At 37.0% G+C, this 14,966-nt stretch overlaps 2 protein-coding genes across 2 annotated transcripts in view; one reads left to right on the top strand and one right to left on the bottom strand.

Moving 5' to 3' along the window:
- The window catches only part of LOC146451270 (vacuolar protein sorting-associated protein 45-like), a 39,913-nt gene extending 29,279 nt beyond the window's left edge, over positions 1-10,634 (bottom strand). The window contains exons 1-10 of the mRNA XM_085099419.1: positions 10,394-10,634; positions 8,381-8,515; positions 7,538-7,598; positions 6,762-6,841; positions 5,543-5,611; positions 5,088-5,225; positions 3,823-3,933; positions 2,474-2,566; positions 651-692; positions 47-157 (exon numbers count right to left, since the gene is read on the bottom strand). Of these exons, the coding sequence (XP_084955545.1) occupies positions 47-157; positions 651-692; positions 2,474-2,566; positions 3,823-3,933; positions 5,088-5,225; positions 5,543-5,611; positions 6,762-6,841; positions 7,538-7,598; positions 8,381-8,515; positions 10,394-10,486 (933 nt within the window). The 5' untranslated portion in view covers positions 10,487-10,634. The remainder of the gene's footprint in view (positions 1-46; positions 158-650; positions 693-2,473; positions 2,567-3,822; positions 3,934-5,087; positions 5,226-5,542; positions 5,612-6,761; positions 6,842-7,537; positions 7,599-8,380; positions 8,516-10,393) is intronic.
- Positions 10,635-10,908: 274 nt separating this feature from the next.
- Positions 10,909-13,768, top strand: LOC146451269 (ER membrane protein complex subunit 2-like). Its single transcript, XM_085099447.1, has one exon. The coding sequence runs from the start codon at positions 10,915-10,917 to the stop codon at positions 11,815-11,817; it is 903 nt and encodes a 300-aa protein (XP_084955573.1). The 5' UTR covers positions 10,909-10,914; the 3' UTR covers positions 11,818-13,768.
- The last annotated feature ends 1,198 nt before the right edge of the window (positions 13,769-14,966 follow it).

Below are 14,966 nucleotides of genomic sequence, written 5' to 3'. Positions count from 1 at the left end.
TCGTTTGTTAAGTTTATATATGTAGATTTTCATGGTAATTTCTCACCTTCATGTCTGTGATGGACTCCAATCGCTGGTTACTCTTTACGTTTTGTTGAAACTCGGTCATCAGGGTTTTAATGTTCTGACCAATTTCACCAAAATTCAAATACATGTTCTAACAAGTAACAAACAACAAACAAAACGGTTACATGCAACAAGAAAGCTTACTTAAATTCGTTTAACTGGGTATCTCCGCTCCAAGCACCCCCACCCCTCCACCGCATTTCCCCTAACTAATAATGATAATGACACCAATCGTCAGATTGAAAATAGATCATGGGGTTGGATTCGAACGAAACTGCTGTGTGCGTCCGTGAGACAGTGGAACGCGACAGTTTGGTTATGTCAACTGAATTGATAAGGAACTTAGCCACCGTAAAAAGATTTTTTTAAAAAAGCTGACGTTTCGAGTAATGGCCCTTGGTCAGCGCGAATCTGAAAACCTCAGCAGTACGAGCTCCTACCAATTATGTTGATATAGTTACTTGTACCTAAGTTTTCGTGATGAAAAAAATAATAACAATAATCTTTGGCCCAAAATTTATTCCATGAGATATGAAGAACACTGCACTGAGCGAATGTAATAGCAGAATTGAAAGCTGTAATACCTTTTGATAAAACTCATCATGTTCTGCAGATAAAACAACTTCCTGTCAAAATAAGTGAAAAAAAAAAGAATTTAAAAGAAAACTGAGTTAAGCCTGAGGAAAGGGTATTGAGCTGAAAAATAAGATAGGAATCAAATCTTTACGAGACTCGAAGGAATTCTTTATTGCCATTAAGAATTGTCAAAGTGTCAGTGTATTGTTTTAGAGTTGGCACCTCTTAGGGGTAAAAAATTGTTCGGACCACGCCCACTAAACAGAATTCTGGTACGTTTTAGGGTTTTTTTTCTTCAAAATTTCCACCAATCACCCCCGTCACTTTTATATGGGAGTACCCCCCCCCCCCACCCCCCAGGGCTGTACAAGTACCATAATTATGCTGACAAAACCTGAAACCTGGAACAGGCTACAGACTTTACAGCTTCCACAGCAACTTCCGTATTACGGTCGATAAATTTGAGGATGGCAACGCGACGTTACTTTTTTAGACATTTCCTCTTGATAGAACATCTACTGATGTTTATTGGAAAGGCACGAACACTGGCCACTTTGTCTCCGCCGTTAATGAAACAGCTAGCCAGTATTCTTTGACGATTAAATATCATGAAAGTACTCCGGTTTTCCTCCCTCCACAAAAGCCAACATTTCCAAATTCCAATTCGACCTGGAAACAGTGGATGGAAGAGCCACCCCGTGGAATCCACTGAAATTCCTATTTATTATTATTTATTTATTATATATCATGGTTCGTATTTTTTCAAGATACAATTCAGCTTAAAGGGAGGGGTTCACGTTTCAGCACATGCGCATGAATCTTAATTTTTTCCTCTTTCTTGTCAACTTTATGGCCTTAAAAATCCCGCTCACATGTACTTCAGTAATCACATTCTATAATTAGTCCAAGCAAAATGACTGATAACCAAAATTCACAGACAATTCTAGTGGTTTGTACTCATATTGTCGATATTGGATTTAGTGTTGACTCGTAGGATTTATTCCACGGTTGATGTGTTTACAGTTATTTGCATGCAAAATAACGCAATCATATTTACGATCGTAAAATCGGGGTTCCACTGTACTCGGTTTTCCTATGGGTGGTGCCTACTATCACAGGCATATTATTGAGCAGTTTAAAACTATGCAGAGAACACAGAACTTAGCAAGTGCTCTTGGTATCCAAAAAGAAAATTTGGGGTAACCATGCATTTTTCAGAGATAAGAAAGCTTCAATTTGAAGAAAAACAAATAATAATAATAATAATAATAATAATAATAATAATAATAATAATAATTATTATTATTTCTCATATTGCGCAGTCTAACATGCTATAAAGATATGATCGAATGCGCATTACAAAATCTTAATATAAAGTAATGAATGGCTAATGTGAATAATAAGAACAATAATAATTTACAATCTCCGGAAAAACGCCATACATTGCTTTGTATTTTACTGCTCTTTAGAATAATTGTTGCTTAATTATCTCTAAAACATGTGTGGTTACCCCTAATTTTCTTTATGGATTTCAATAGCCCTTGCTAAGATCTACTTTTCCCGCATAGTCATAAACTGCGCATACTGATAGATACCTCTGCATTAGTAGGTACCGTCCTTAAGATCTGCTTTTCCCGCATAGTCATAAACTGCGCATACTGATAGATACCTCTGCATTAGTAGGTACCGTCCTTAAGATCTGCTTTTCCCGCATAGTCATAAACTGTACAAAATTACTTCCGATCTACATTAGGAGGTAACGTCCATTTTACACCAAAGGTGAGACCAAAAAAGTCTGACTTCATTATCAAAATTGTACAAAGTCACATACCTGAAGTTCCTTGGTGATACCAGGACATCTTGACAAATCAACTCTGTTGTTTCTGACCCCAATGAGCTCGTGTACCATTGCTTGATAAGTCCACTAGGAATAAGATGATGTCCCAAGACCAGTGAGAAATTTAGCGCAGCTTAAGGACGGTGCCTACTTTCGTTAGTACGCATACGTTCTGTGCATCTTGAGGTTTCCTATGGCTGGTGCCTACTAATAATTTTGTGCAGTTTAAAACTATGAGGAGAAAGCAGAACTTAGCAAGTGCTCTTAAGCTTGGTATTTAAAAAGAAACTTGGGGGTAACTATTCATTTTATTTTTCAGAGATAATAAGGCTTCAACTTGATAAAAAATGTAATACATTGCTTTGTATTTTGGCGCCTTTTAATTTTAGAATCATTGTTGCTTAATTATCTGTAAAAATGTGTGGTTACCCCCAATTTTCTTTTTGGATTCCACTAGCCCATCCTAAGATCTACTTTCCCCGCATAGTAATAAACTGCGCAAAAATACCTCTGTATTAGTAGGCACCGTCCTTAACATAGTTATTTGCAAAATAGCAGCCTTGTCATACAGCCCTTAAAATCTGCTTTATTCACAAAACTTTAGTAGCGGCTTTCTTCAATGATTTTTTTTGTGATTACGGTAGCTGAAATATTAGGGACTTTAAGCAACCACCGGCGACGGCAACGCCAACGAAAACGTCACCTGAAAACAAAAGTTCGCGTAAATTGAATTACTTCGCGTTTATTCCAACTCGTTCAACTCGTACGATTTAACCGAACTGTCCAGGAACAGAATTGGTAGGAACGGCGTTCAAGTTAAGACAGACAATGAAAAAATTCACCGTCATGTGCTCACGTTCTACACAGAACCATGAATCTGGTCATTTCAAGTTGTTGTTTTGCCGAAGACGGCGGAGAAATGTGACAAAATTTATAACGCACTTGCAGGGCTTTGTTTTTCGAATTAAATCCTATTGTTTTGTGACGTTCTCGTTGCCGTTGCCTCAGTAGCTGCTTAAACTCCCTATTAATGACATTTATAGAGACAAATTGATCTTGAAAGTCCATCTTGAGCGATTCCTGAGCAAAAGTTTTTGTTGCAAATGTTGAGCATTCGCAGTTATGCTATGTGTCACATTCCTGACACGTGAACATGGATTTTACCAGATGTTCTCCCCCGAAGAGTGAGAAGATCTGGGCTGAGTTGCTCGAAGCATGGTTAGCGCTAACCATTGGTTAAGAGGTATTAAAACCTATAGGTTGTCATGGTATTTAATCCGGGTTAGCACTAACCATGCTGAGCAACTGGGCCCTGGGTACAAGATTAGTTACTAGGAACTAACTTGGTTCAGCAATGGGGTAACTGGATCATCCCGTCTGTCTACAATCAACAGAAGTGGGGGAACATCAGTTCTCCTGAAGTCAAACAGCGTGGCCTCATCATTTATTTTATGCTGAAAACAAGATTAGTAATAAAATCAGTGTACAAAACTCTTGACTATAACAGTACATCTACCACTCATCATCATGTAAGAAATTTACGTAATTTATAAAAAACGAGCAGGAGTGTGTTATCGGTGTAAAGTCACTGCACGTGATGTATTATCGACCATTTGATAGGTCAATGGGCTTGTGAATTATTAATGAGTTTTTGAAATGAAATATTCAAATCCATTTTACTGACAAAACTTAACATAATATTATTGATTAAAAATGACACACTGATTGGAGACTTGTGTGAGCTAAGGCAATTAAACTAGTTTAGTACAGTAAAGTGTTGTTTTTACAGTTAGTGTTGTATTGTAAGTCTATAGAGTGTTTCCACATGAGGTCACGGCGGCCATGTTGGAGTCCCAAAAGAAAGAAATGGAGGCCATGTTGGTGTCCCAAACTAAACCTCTGGGAATTGAACTCTATTTTTATGCAAATACTTTCTTTTGTTTCAGTAAACCAAAATGACCAGTAGTCACGTGAATGAAAACGCTCTATAATAGGTAAAAATAATAAAATACAAAAAACAAAATTAAACTAGTTTTTTCCAAGTATGCCTGTAGCTGTGACACTTACTGACACTAACATGAAATGCTGATTGTAAAATCAGTATTTCATGTTAGCATTAACATAAAGTTGAACCTCTCCTTACGGACACCTCTATAATACGGACACCTCTCTATTACGGAGAGTTCACTTGGTCCCCGAGAGACCGAAATCCATATAAAGCCTACCTCTCTAAAACAGACACCTCTATAATACGGACACTGGTCTTATTCCTGTCCCTTTGGTGTCCGTAACAAAGAGGTTCGACTGTATTAGTATTTCATTATCAGCCAGAAATTTAAAATTGGGCTTCCAAAAGGTATATTTTTTTGGTTTCAAAAAGTGTGCACTCACAGCATACCGGTACCTGGATACTGTTTTGCCTAAAACGTGTTCTTCATGAATCCAAATATGTAAGTCAACAAAATACATTGAACTGTACAATGTGTGCACTTGTATAATTTTCTTTTGTAAAGTCACCTCAACCATTTAACTGTCCATCTGCTTGCTCGATTAAAATGGTAAACAAGAGAATTTAATGCTAGTTATGAATAATATTATTAATACCCACCCTTATAGTCTCTGCTAATCTTTTAGCCATCTCAGATGAATTCTGATATCTAATCACAGGGCATTTCTTTAATGCCAGTAACACCGCTAAGATTCCTTGACATGACCGGTCCATGGCATCTATGTCCCATGCTCCACCCTAAAATGTTGCATACAGTATTGAAGCAAAAAGTGAACACCTTCGAATTTGTGCACTGTCTAAACTAGATATGAAATTATTGAATCTAGAACAAAAATAGCTTGAGAGACTATTTTCAAGTCGAAGTAAAACACAAGTCAAAAAAATTCTACAGTGTTTACTAATAGAGTCTTGGTTTTTAGCACACAAGAAATTAGTTTCTGCCTTGTCACTTGAGAGCTTGTGGGTTTGAAGTGGCTATAATCCCCTATTAAAAGATATAATTATTTTATTTTGCACATTCATTTTACTCATGTTTATTCGCGTGTATCACTCACCCGTGAGCAATTTGGAAGATTCATTGAGAACACATGAGGACTTATGGCATAAAAATCAGCATAAAATTCCTGCAACAAGTAAAATAAGGAAACAAAATAACAATCAGTCAATATTTGAACAGAAGCGTACAAATGTACATGTATACTTCTTGGCTCTTGACTACAAGTAATTACAGTGTGCATACATTTAAAGAGACATAAGTTATTTTCAAATAGTGTTCTGCAGTTTAATTAAAAGTTAAAATGCAAAACAAAAAAAAAAACAAAAAAAGCAGGAAAGAAATGAAATGAAATTTGAAGAAAATGTTGAGGGTTTTTATAATTAAAAATGAGTAAATTTGTAGCACAATAATGAAAATTCATAAATATCTATGGGGAATTTGTTGCTGTGCCCAAGAGACTATATGATATCCATACAGTCCTGTCCATGTCAGGAAGAAAAATATTGGCAGGTAAGCATGTACAGGCTGTAGGATCAATTAAAATTTAAACCTCTACAGTGCAGTGTCAACTCAATAATTTTTATGGACTGTGGCTTTTCTCACATATACAGGTCTAACAAGGTGACATATCAAAACAAACTCTAATAAGGCTGTTTGTCCCATGAACCTAGTTAAATGCCCTAAGCTCCCACGAGTCTCCTGTAGCTCAGTGGTAGAGCATCCAAACTAGTAATCGAAAGGTCTAAGGTTCAACTCCTAATAGGATCACTTGGATTTTTTTCCAAGTATGCCTGTGTCACTTACTGGATAACACATCATTCTCCTGAATCTAATTAGGCTTCTTTATTATTTTGTGTTATCAGATACGCAGCTGCTGTCAGTAGTGCTCAGTTCAAACACTTGCTAGCTACAAAGATTGCAGGTGTAACAGATAGGGATTAATCCATTGACCAGGCAACGCAATTTTTCAACTTATAGTAAAAAAAAAAAACACTCAGGGTTCATGGCCTACTCCCTTTTCTCGGGGTATTTACAGGTTTAATATGCCAATTATACAAAAAATTATGTCTTGAAGTGATTCTGGCATATAAGTCAGCCTTAAAAGGACATCTCTCAAACAAATTTTAGGGTGGTACACCTGTAGCAGCTCATCTTTTCATTGGCCTTTATTTAATTAACTGATTCACTCATTTTAATCATGCAGAGGACTACACGTCAAAAATAAATCATTTTGTGGGCCAGGATACCTTAACTGATGAATGAATACCAATAATTACCTGAACTTCTCTTACAACTTCATGATCATCGGCTTCAGCGATTGCCCTGATGCTTGGCTTACCAATGAAATTGGAAAAGTCTGATGGGAACAAAATTAATTTACAATAATTAATACATCTTGGTAGCCATAGAGGTTGTACAGTACAGGTTACAATGTGAAGTAAGTTGACAGTGCAAATTTGATCCTCACGAGAAACAAGTATCAAGGATTTGAGTCGAGAATTGAGACTCAATTTTCTTGAAACTTGACTCGATCCTTGATTCTCGATTGAATCGCTGAACCAAAACATTCCTAATTATTCATACAAGAATCTTGTTTCGAGCAAACAATTAAAATTGTACTTCAGCTTACAGTGTATAAACTATATTGGGTAAGAAGTCATAGTTCACAGCAGATAGGCAGATCCAGGATTTGATCAAAATGAGGGGGTGGGATTTATGAGTACAGGTACTATAAGAAGTCCTGGCTAGTGACATATTTCACCACATCAGACATTTGTAAAAAGCTAGATTGTCAAATAAAGGGTTTTGCTGCATTTAAAACCTTTTAGATGAGTGGGGAGGGGTTGCAATGGACCCCTCAACCCTATCTTTGCACCCACCCTTCCCTCGATCTGTAGCAAAACAGAAATATGCATAGTAATGTTGGTTAAAGAACAAGAAGACATAAATTTTTGCATTATTTTGGATCATTAATTTATTGATTGATTAATCTTAAAGAAAAAATAATGTGTAACTGCAACCAAAGCAGCAGTCCAGTGAAGATGACACTCACACAAATAGTATACCCCATACTTGGGATTTTTCAGTTCACTGCAAAGATGTTCAACATTCTCCTGCAAGAAATATAAATTTACTCTCATTGGCATAAACACGACGAGAAAATAGAATAACCGTAACCAGGATTCATAATAACAAGCATAAATGAGCAGTCTCTGGTTAAAATGATTTGTAAAAGATTATGATCTTCCGGTGGCCTGTCAGCTACCTTCGATGGATAAAAATAAAACATAAAGAAATTTTTGAATATAACATTCTGTCACACTTTCTAACAAACACTTATAAACACTTGAAACTTAGAATTCTAGACAACAGTCGTTTAACACGTATTAGTTCTTAACTTATGTGTACTATTGGCTATATATATTTTAATTTCTTAAAGTTTATGTTTCATTTTCAATTCATCTGTAGAAGGTGGCTGACAGGCTACTGAAAACTAAAGATCTACGCAGCCCTATAATATTAGTTGCTGTAACCATGACGAAAAGTTACCCTGAGTACAGAGCAGTAATTACATGTAATTATTCATAGACAACTGGGTCATAATTAAATAAAAACTATATATACATGTACATTCAAGTGCATTGAGCATTACTATCCTCTGACCAGTGCAGCTTGCTTATTTGCTATAATTTCCATTTCTACAGTTTGTGCCATGGTGCTGTTTAAATTAATGATCTTTGTTTAATTTTTTTTTCTTTTGTTTTGCTTCATTCTTCTCCCCATTCTTCTTTTTCAACTGAAGCCAAATTTTTAGGCTTGTGATATTTTTCTTTAAGGGGTTTAACCTCTCCCCTCCCCACTTCCCTAGAACCCTACTGGTATAAAGACTTAGTACCTTTGTTGGCCTTAAGAAACAAATTGCCTTCAAGTGCTTCATGGATTCTCGCCCACTGGTGTCTACCCTTTCAAAAAGGTAAACTTCTTTCTGTAAAACTTCACTCTGGGTATACACCATACTGACCACTCCGGTCTGTGGAGAAACAAAACAGTATATTGCCTTAACTTGAAAAACAAATTATACAGCATATGTACAAGAATAATACTTTCCAACTTGAGAGAAACTACAGTACATTTTTGTCTCAGGTTAGGGGCATAAATTTCTTACGTAAGGGAACATTTTGTACCAAGCTACAGGCATTATGACTCAAGCTAAGGTGCAAGCAATGAATCAGATTTGTTTTCTTTTGAAACATTGGGACAGCCAATTTGCAAGTGATGAGAAAGGAAGCATTTTACTGGGAAGGCTTCATGGGGATTATATCTTACTGTTAGTCAGGCCAGATGCTTTGTCTCAACCTAGGAAAAGCATCACCTTCACTTCTTCCCTCCTCACCATAAGCGCAGCATTTTTCAACATTGTTAGTCCCGGGGATCAGATATTAACCCTTGCCCAGGCATTTGAAGGTGTTGTTACTTTCAGCCCACATGCTGTCACTTCATTTCAATGATAAGTTCCCCAGCAAAGACAATAAATTCCTTTATTAACTAAATCTGGTAAGGGCATTAGGGAGACAGTAGATCCAAACAACAAACAGTCAACTGTCACAATACTGAAAATAAAAGGGCTACTCCATGATGTAGTTTGACATAAAAAAGGTTTTTGTTTGAATAAAGGTAAGCCCAGTCTTTTTCAATTGCATGGCTGGGCATTTGACCTGAGCTTATTTATTTGTCCTGACTGTAGGGCATTTGCCAGTTTATTTTTGAAAAAAATGTTTGCTTAATGCCGGGGGGGGGGGGGGGGGCAGCCTGAAGGTGGGTGGGGGACAGGGAATTGGGTACTCTTTTGTCTCTTATCTGGTCAATCAGTACTGTTTCATAAGTAAAAAATTTTGCAAATAATTTTTACATGACGTAACTAATTGATGACATCAATGACATAATGAAATCAGTGAGTAATCAATGGGTAATAGATGGGTAATCAGTTGATTACTCATTGATTATTGCCGATGACTGAATGAGTAATTGATGACTAATCGATAGGCCACAAAATTTTTAGTCACCGATCAGTCATTGATGACATTGATTAGTCATTGATGTGATCTTGTGGCAATTGTTGTTGAACCAGACCTTGATGGTTCTCTCATCAAGTTTACTTAATCCGACTCTGAAAGCCAGGAGGGTGAGAAAGACAACTCAACCTTCTGAACATTTCCTTTTCGGTAAGTTTACCATCCATCAAATCAACATGATGCATGCCATTTCGTTTTTCTCATAGATGGCATATGCATTGTATTTAAAAGACTACAGTCAAGTCTTGTATTCCTATGAATTCAGTTGCTTTCCCCGTTTAAACTTGCCCATTATTTTCGATGAGTAATCGAAAGGCCACAAAATTTTTGTTCATGGATTACTCGTCGATCATCGCCAATAATCAATGACTAATCAGTTGAGTTACTCATTCATGTCATTGATCATCGATTAGTTACATCTGGTTCTTAGTCATTAAATTTTCGCAGAGCTGGGAACTTAAATGACTGTGACATTCCAAGTTGCCAGGCTTATGACACAATTATTATATCCACTGTTTTAGAAATTCCTCCCAGAGCTAGGTTTTACATTTTGTTTTTCATCCTCATTCATTTTGACACCTAATACACATATATGCATCTTTCCGCTACAAGAAAACACAAGCTTAAGATTGTAAGATGAAATCAAGAGTTACATAGCTCCCCTTGTTTTGTGCGTTCAGTTTGCAACCAAAATCTCCAAGCTAAAGAACAGCAAAATCAAAAAGACAAGGACATCACAGATATTTCAAACTTCTTCACCAAAAATCATCTAAAGCAACATTTGATAATTTTGTTCTTCATTACATCGATCAGAATAATCGTATTAAATTTCTTACGGTTTCCTTGTCCATGAGTAGAACCTTCATCCCAGGCCCGCTATCTTCAATCATCTTTGTGACATACTGTTTCACTGCCAAAATCACATTCATGATTCCTTGATTTTATGTGAAACTCGTTTTTCGAGTTTCAAAGATAGAAAACAAGGAAAATGCGAAGTTTTGACAAAGATATCGCTTATGATCACAGGCTCCAAAATCACAGAACTCCGGACGCCATATTTATTTTCGTGACACATCCGGCCCAGTCCCCGAGTAGTCGACATAAAATTATATTTAGGGAGGGGTAAGAGAATGCAAATATTTCTCACAGGAAAAGAAATTTTAAACTTTTCCTTCAACAAAATTATGTTAAACACAGGATCCACTATATATCCATTATATTTAACTATTCATATCGTTATTTTTCTTTCTTTTTTATTACCTTCAACCATAAAAAAGTACTCTACCCTACCCTGGAGAAAACTACATTCGTACGTGCAGCTGCAACTCCAAAAAGCGCATGTCATCTTTAATTCAAGATGGCGGACGAAGTAGTCGACCTTGAAGTCGCTCGTCAAAAAATGAGGCAATGGCGCGATGAACCTCTTCGCAACAGCGAAGAAGTCACTGAACTCGGTGAATGTCTTATTATAGAGCATGGTAGCAAACTGGGAGACGAGCTTTGGACGATATACGAGCAAGTTTTCTTGGCCTCCATCGACTGTCGTAAAATGGACTTGGCGACCATGTGTTTGAGGGAACTAAAAACTCAATTTCCCGACAGCGTTCGGGTGCAGAAACTGAATGCGATGCGATTAGAAGCGTTCGACAAGTACGAAGATGCCGAACAAATTTACGAGAAGATTTTAGAAGCAGAACCAGCGAATGCAGTCGTCCGCAAAAGGTTGGTTGCAATCCTCAAAGCACAGAACAAAATTGCAGAAGCGGTGAAGGAGCTTAATGATTATTTAAAGAAGTTCATGAGTGATCAAGAGGCCTGGACCGAGTTAGCAGAGCTCTACATCTCGCAGCAAGAGCACAAGAAGGCCAAGTTCTGCATGGAAGAGTTGATTCTGGTCAATCCACACAACCATTTGTTCCATCAGAGGTACGCAGAAATTCTCTACACTCTTGGAGGGAACGAAAACATGGAAAAGGCAAGGAAATACTTTGCTCAAGCTCTCAAATTGGACAACAACAACATGAGAGCTTTGTTTGGGTTCTTTATGGCGGCGGCCCATTTGGCGAATTCTTCCAAAGATGCCAAAACGAAGAAGGAGAACTCAAAATTTGCTGGTTGGTCAGCGGTGCAAATCAACGAGAGATATCAGAATGCCAGTCAAGTGCAGGAGGATGAAAATTTGTCGGAATTAGAAAATATGCTGGACACGCTACAGATTGCTATTCCTCAGAACATTTCACAGCGACTTCCTGAAAGTTAGGTGTTCTGTGAATGCCACTAAACATTGTATTCATAACATACTTGTAGGCCATTTAAAATTACTAAACTATTTCAAATGTAACTGAGGAATTAAGGAAAACTTGTTATATAACCAGGGGTGCTTTCTTTTTAGCTAACATTTTCAGTTCAACCAGTGATCAAACAGAAATTTCCCCAAACAAATGGACTACAGTACCTTTGATGGAACTCCGATATTTCCAACTGGTAAGAATGGAAATTATCATTCTTTTCGTAGAAAATTGTCATTTTCACTTTGTTGTCTTCATGCGCCATCATTGTGCCATCAGGTACATTTTTCGATCCACCAATGCAAAGGTTTCAATAAGTTTTTAAGCAGAGGGCAAAAACTGCAAAGTAGGTGGCTAATGGAAGTTCAATTTTACTCTAATTTTATTGATTTCGGAGAAAGTAGGCGGCGAATTTAGGTCAATTTGCTTGATATAGATGGCGCATTTCGCCGGTTGCCTGCTCTTATAGAAACCGCTGCCAATGAGATTGCACGTTAAGAATTAATGGAAAAAGAAGCCTTTCCATTTGACACAGAAAGTTTCTGTAATTTCCACCCCAAAATTTTGGCTAAATGGAAAGTACAACAGTGCTGTTTGGCATAGTCTGCGAACGCAGACGTATTAATTTTCCCGGCTGTCGCTTCTCTCTGGCAGAGAGAGGTGATAGCCGGAAATACGTCTGCATTCACAGGTTATGTGCGGCGCAACATTTTATGTATTTTCATAAAATATTTACACTTAGAATTTAGTTACTTAGCAAAGCACAGTTGAACTCTGCTAATACAGACATCAGAGTTACCATTGAAACTGTTCATAGTAATAAGATATCCATATTAACTGGGTTCACAAGACAAGCATAATTTGTCAATTGCACTATTTTGAAGAGAAAATACAAAGAATTTCTGTTGTGGTGCATACATAATGTATACGTCTATTTATCGCAGTGTATACATAATGTAAACTCACAAAGATCCACTGGGAAAATTATAATCCAATAAAAGCTTGAAAGTAATTTTCTTTTGACGAGATATTTGTCTAACATAGCATAATACTTTATTGTCAACACTTTAAAGCATAGAATAATAAGCTAAATTGCCCCTCAATTAAATCAACTTTGTTTGAAGTTGTTTCACGCTTGGCTCGAAAAACCAATAATTCATTTTAACAGGTTAACTGATTAAGTTTAACGAAAATGATTGTATGGCCTTTTGACCAGGACCGAGTTGTTTGAAAGCCAATTAATGAAGGTTTTAACAAAAATCTTTTTGAAAAATCTTTATTAATAATTAGTAATTAAATTCGAATCAAAGTTCACATTGTGCAGTTCCAGAAAAAATCCATGCCCACCCCATGGAAGGTCACTGGAAATTCCTAGGGGGAGGGGGGTCTTAAAAGTCAAATTTTAGAAGCAAAGTATGAAACTAAACTGGAATTTCCTGGGGGGAGGGGGTGCAAAACAAAAACCTTCCATGGGTGGAGTATGGTTATTTTCTGGAACTACACATTAACCCAGGGTTGGCTTAATTGGACTTTGAACAACCGGACCTAACAAGTAAGACAATGGTAACAAGTTGTCCATTTTAAGTGGGTGTTGGTTAAGTGGCGTTTGATTGTGTTATTAATATGGTATGTGTTTTTGCTAAAAGATACCCCTCAGACAGAAAACTTATTAATTAGTGGTAGGATTCTCCTAAAGGGTTGCTCCTGCAGTTTCCAAGGAGACCTTAAAATGAGAGGTATTTCTTGAACTTGCCTGTTGAAAGCTCTGAGGCATTGAGAAGACAAAAGAAAAGAAACGAGAAACTGATTGGAGTACGTTTTTGTAAATTTATCTTATGGTAGGATAATTGTGAAAAAAAAAAAAAAAACAAGTACAGTTGGTGTAACATTTTTCATGTGGTAATTAAATTGTTCTAATAAAAATCATAACGCTTTTGAGTTTAAAATGAGACATGTTTCTGCTTGAACATGAGCCATCTTCAGTTAAATTTCAAAGCTAAATGAATTGCTATATAAAAGCAACCAAAATTAGAATTGCTAATGATAAATTCAAATAACAAAAGGAAGCATAAACTGTGAAGAAACTAAACAGAGTTTTTTTTTTTTTTTAATTAACATGTTAAAATTTAAAGAAGGTTTCAACCAATGAATATAAAGAGCTTCCTTGATCTTAAGCTGGAACAGCAGCAGGTAAAACATGTTCATTTAGTGTTTGTTTTTGTTTAGGACCACGCATTTGGGTCTTGCGTGCTCTCGCACACAACGCGCGTGTCCATCCTCGTTCCCAAGGAAAAGCCCTCGGAACGAGTTTGCGCGCGTGTCGCGTGTGCCTCGACTGAAACGAGCAGTACACGACCAAGGTTAATCCCCGTGACCTCGGGTGTGTTAACAATCTTTACGCACACCGGTTACATTGTTCTACTAGCTCCTTAATTATTTCCTTATTTGTTATCTGCACGTCACGAGCGAGGCCAACATAGCAATTCATAAGTTAATAGTCTAAATCAAACACATTCGTTTGAAAACCAACTGAGTGTAATCTTTCACAGCATGAACTTTCCTTGCGTAATTCAAATTTGTCGGATTACAACTGTAGTCAGTTTTATTCTTATCGCGTCATGCTGTGATTTTCAAAGAATCACGCAGTGACTCGTATGAGAGAGAAGCCAGTTTCAAATTGCCGGTTTGTAAGGGAAAGAACGGCTCTAATAGACTACATGCATATCACGAACTGAGAAATGAAAAACGGCTTCCAATTGTTTCCGCCTTTCTTGGCATGCCAAGTTACAAAATGCAAAACACTTACAAACGTGCATAGTAACAGGACCAAAAAGTTCACAGTCCGAAATATGGCCCACTGTATAAATCTCAGACAAAAGTTTTAATACCAGCTGGAAAGGTGTTTTTCATTACGTCATTGAAGAACGTAGGATCGCGCTATTATTTATTTTGTATCACGATTATTTAAGACAGGAAGTAGTTTACACTAGCCTGCGTCACCCCTCTCATCCCACCTTGTTTGTTTTAATCTTTCCCTTCAATGTCCTTTTTGAGTTGAGTTCACTTCGGAGCACTTCATTTCCTGTTTATTGGCATTGTCCTAATAAGGATATTGACGGAA

Source organism: Pavona decussata, unplaced genomic scaffold (genome assembly GCF_977016875.1).
Source record: "Pavona decussata unplaced genomic scaffold, jaPavDecu1.1 SCAFFOLD_391, whole genome shotgun sequence".
In the NCBI taxonomy this organism is placed as follows: Eukaryota; Metazoa; Cnidaria; class Anthozoa; order Scleractinia; family Agariciidae; genus Pavona; species Pavona decussata.
Note: the sequence above shows the minus strand (reverse complement) of the source record. Positions and strands in the feature narration are given on the sequence as shown.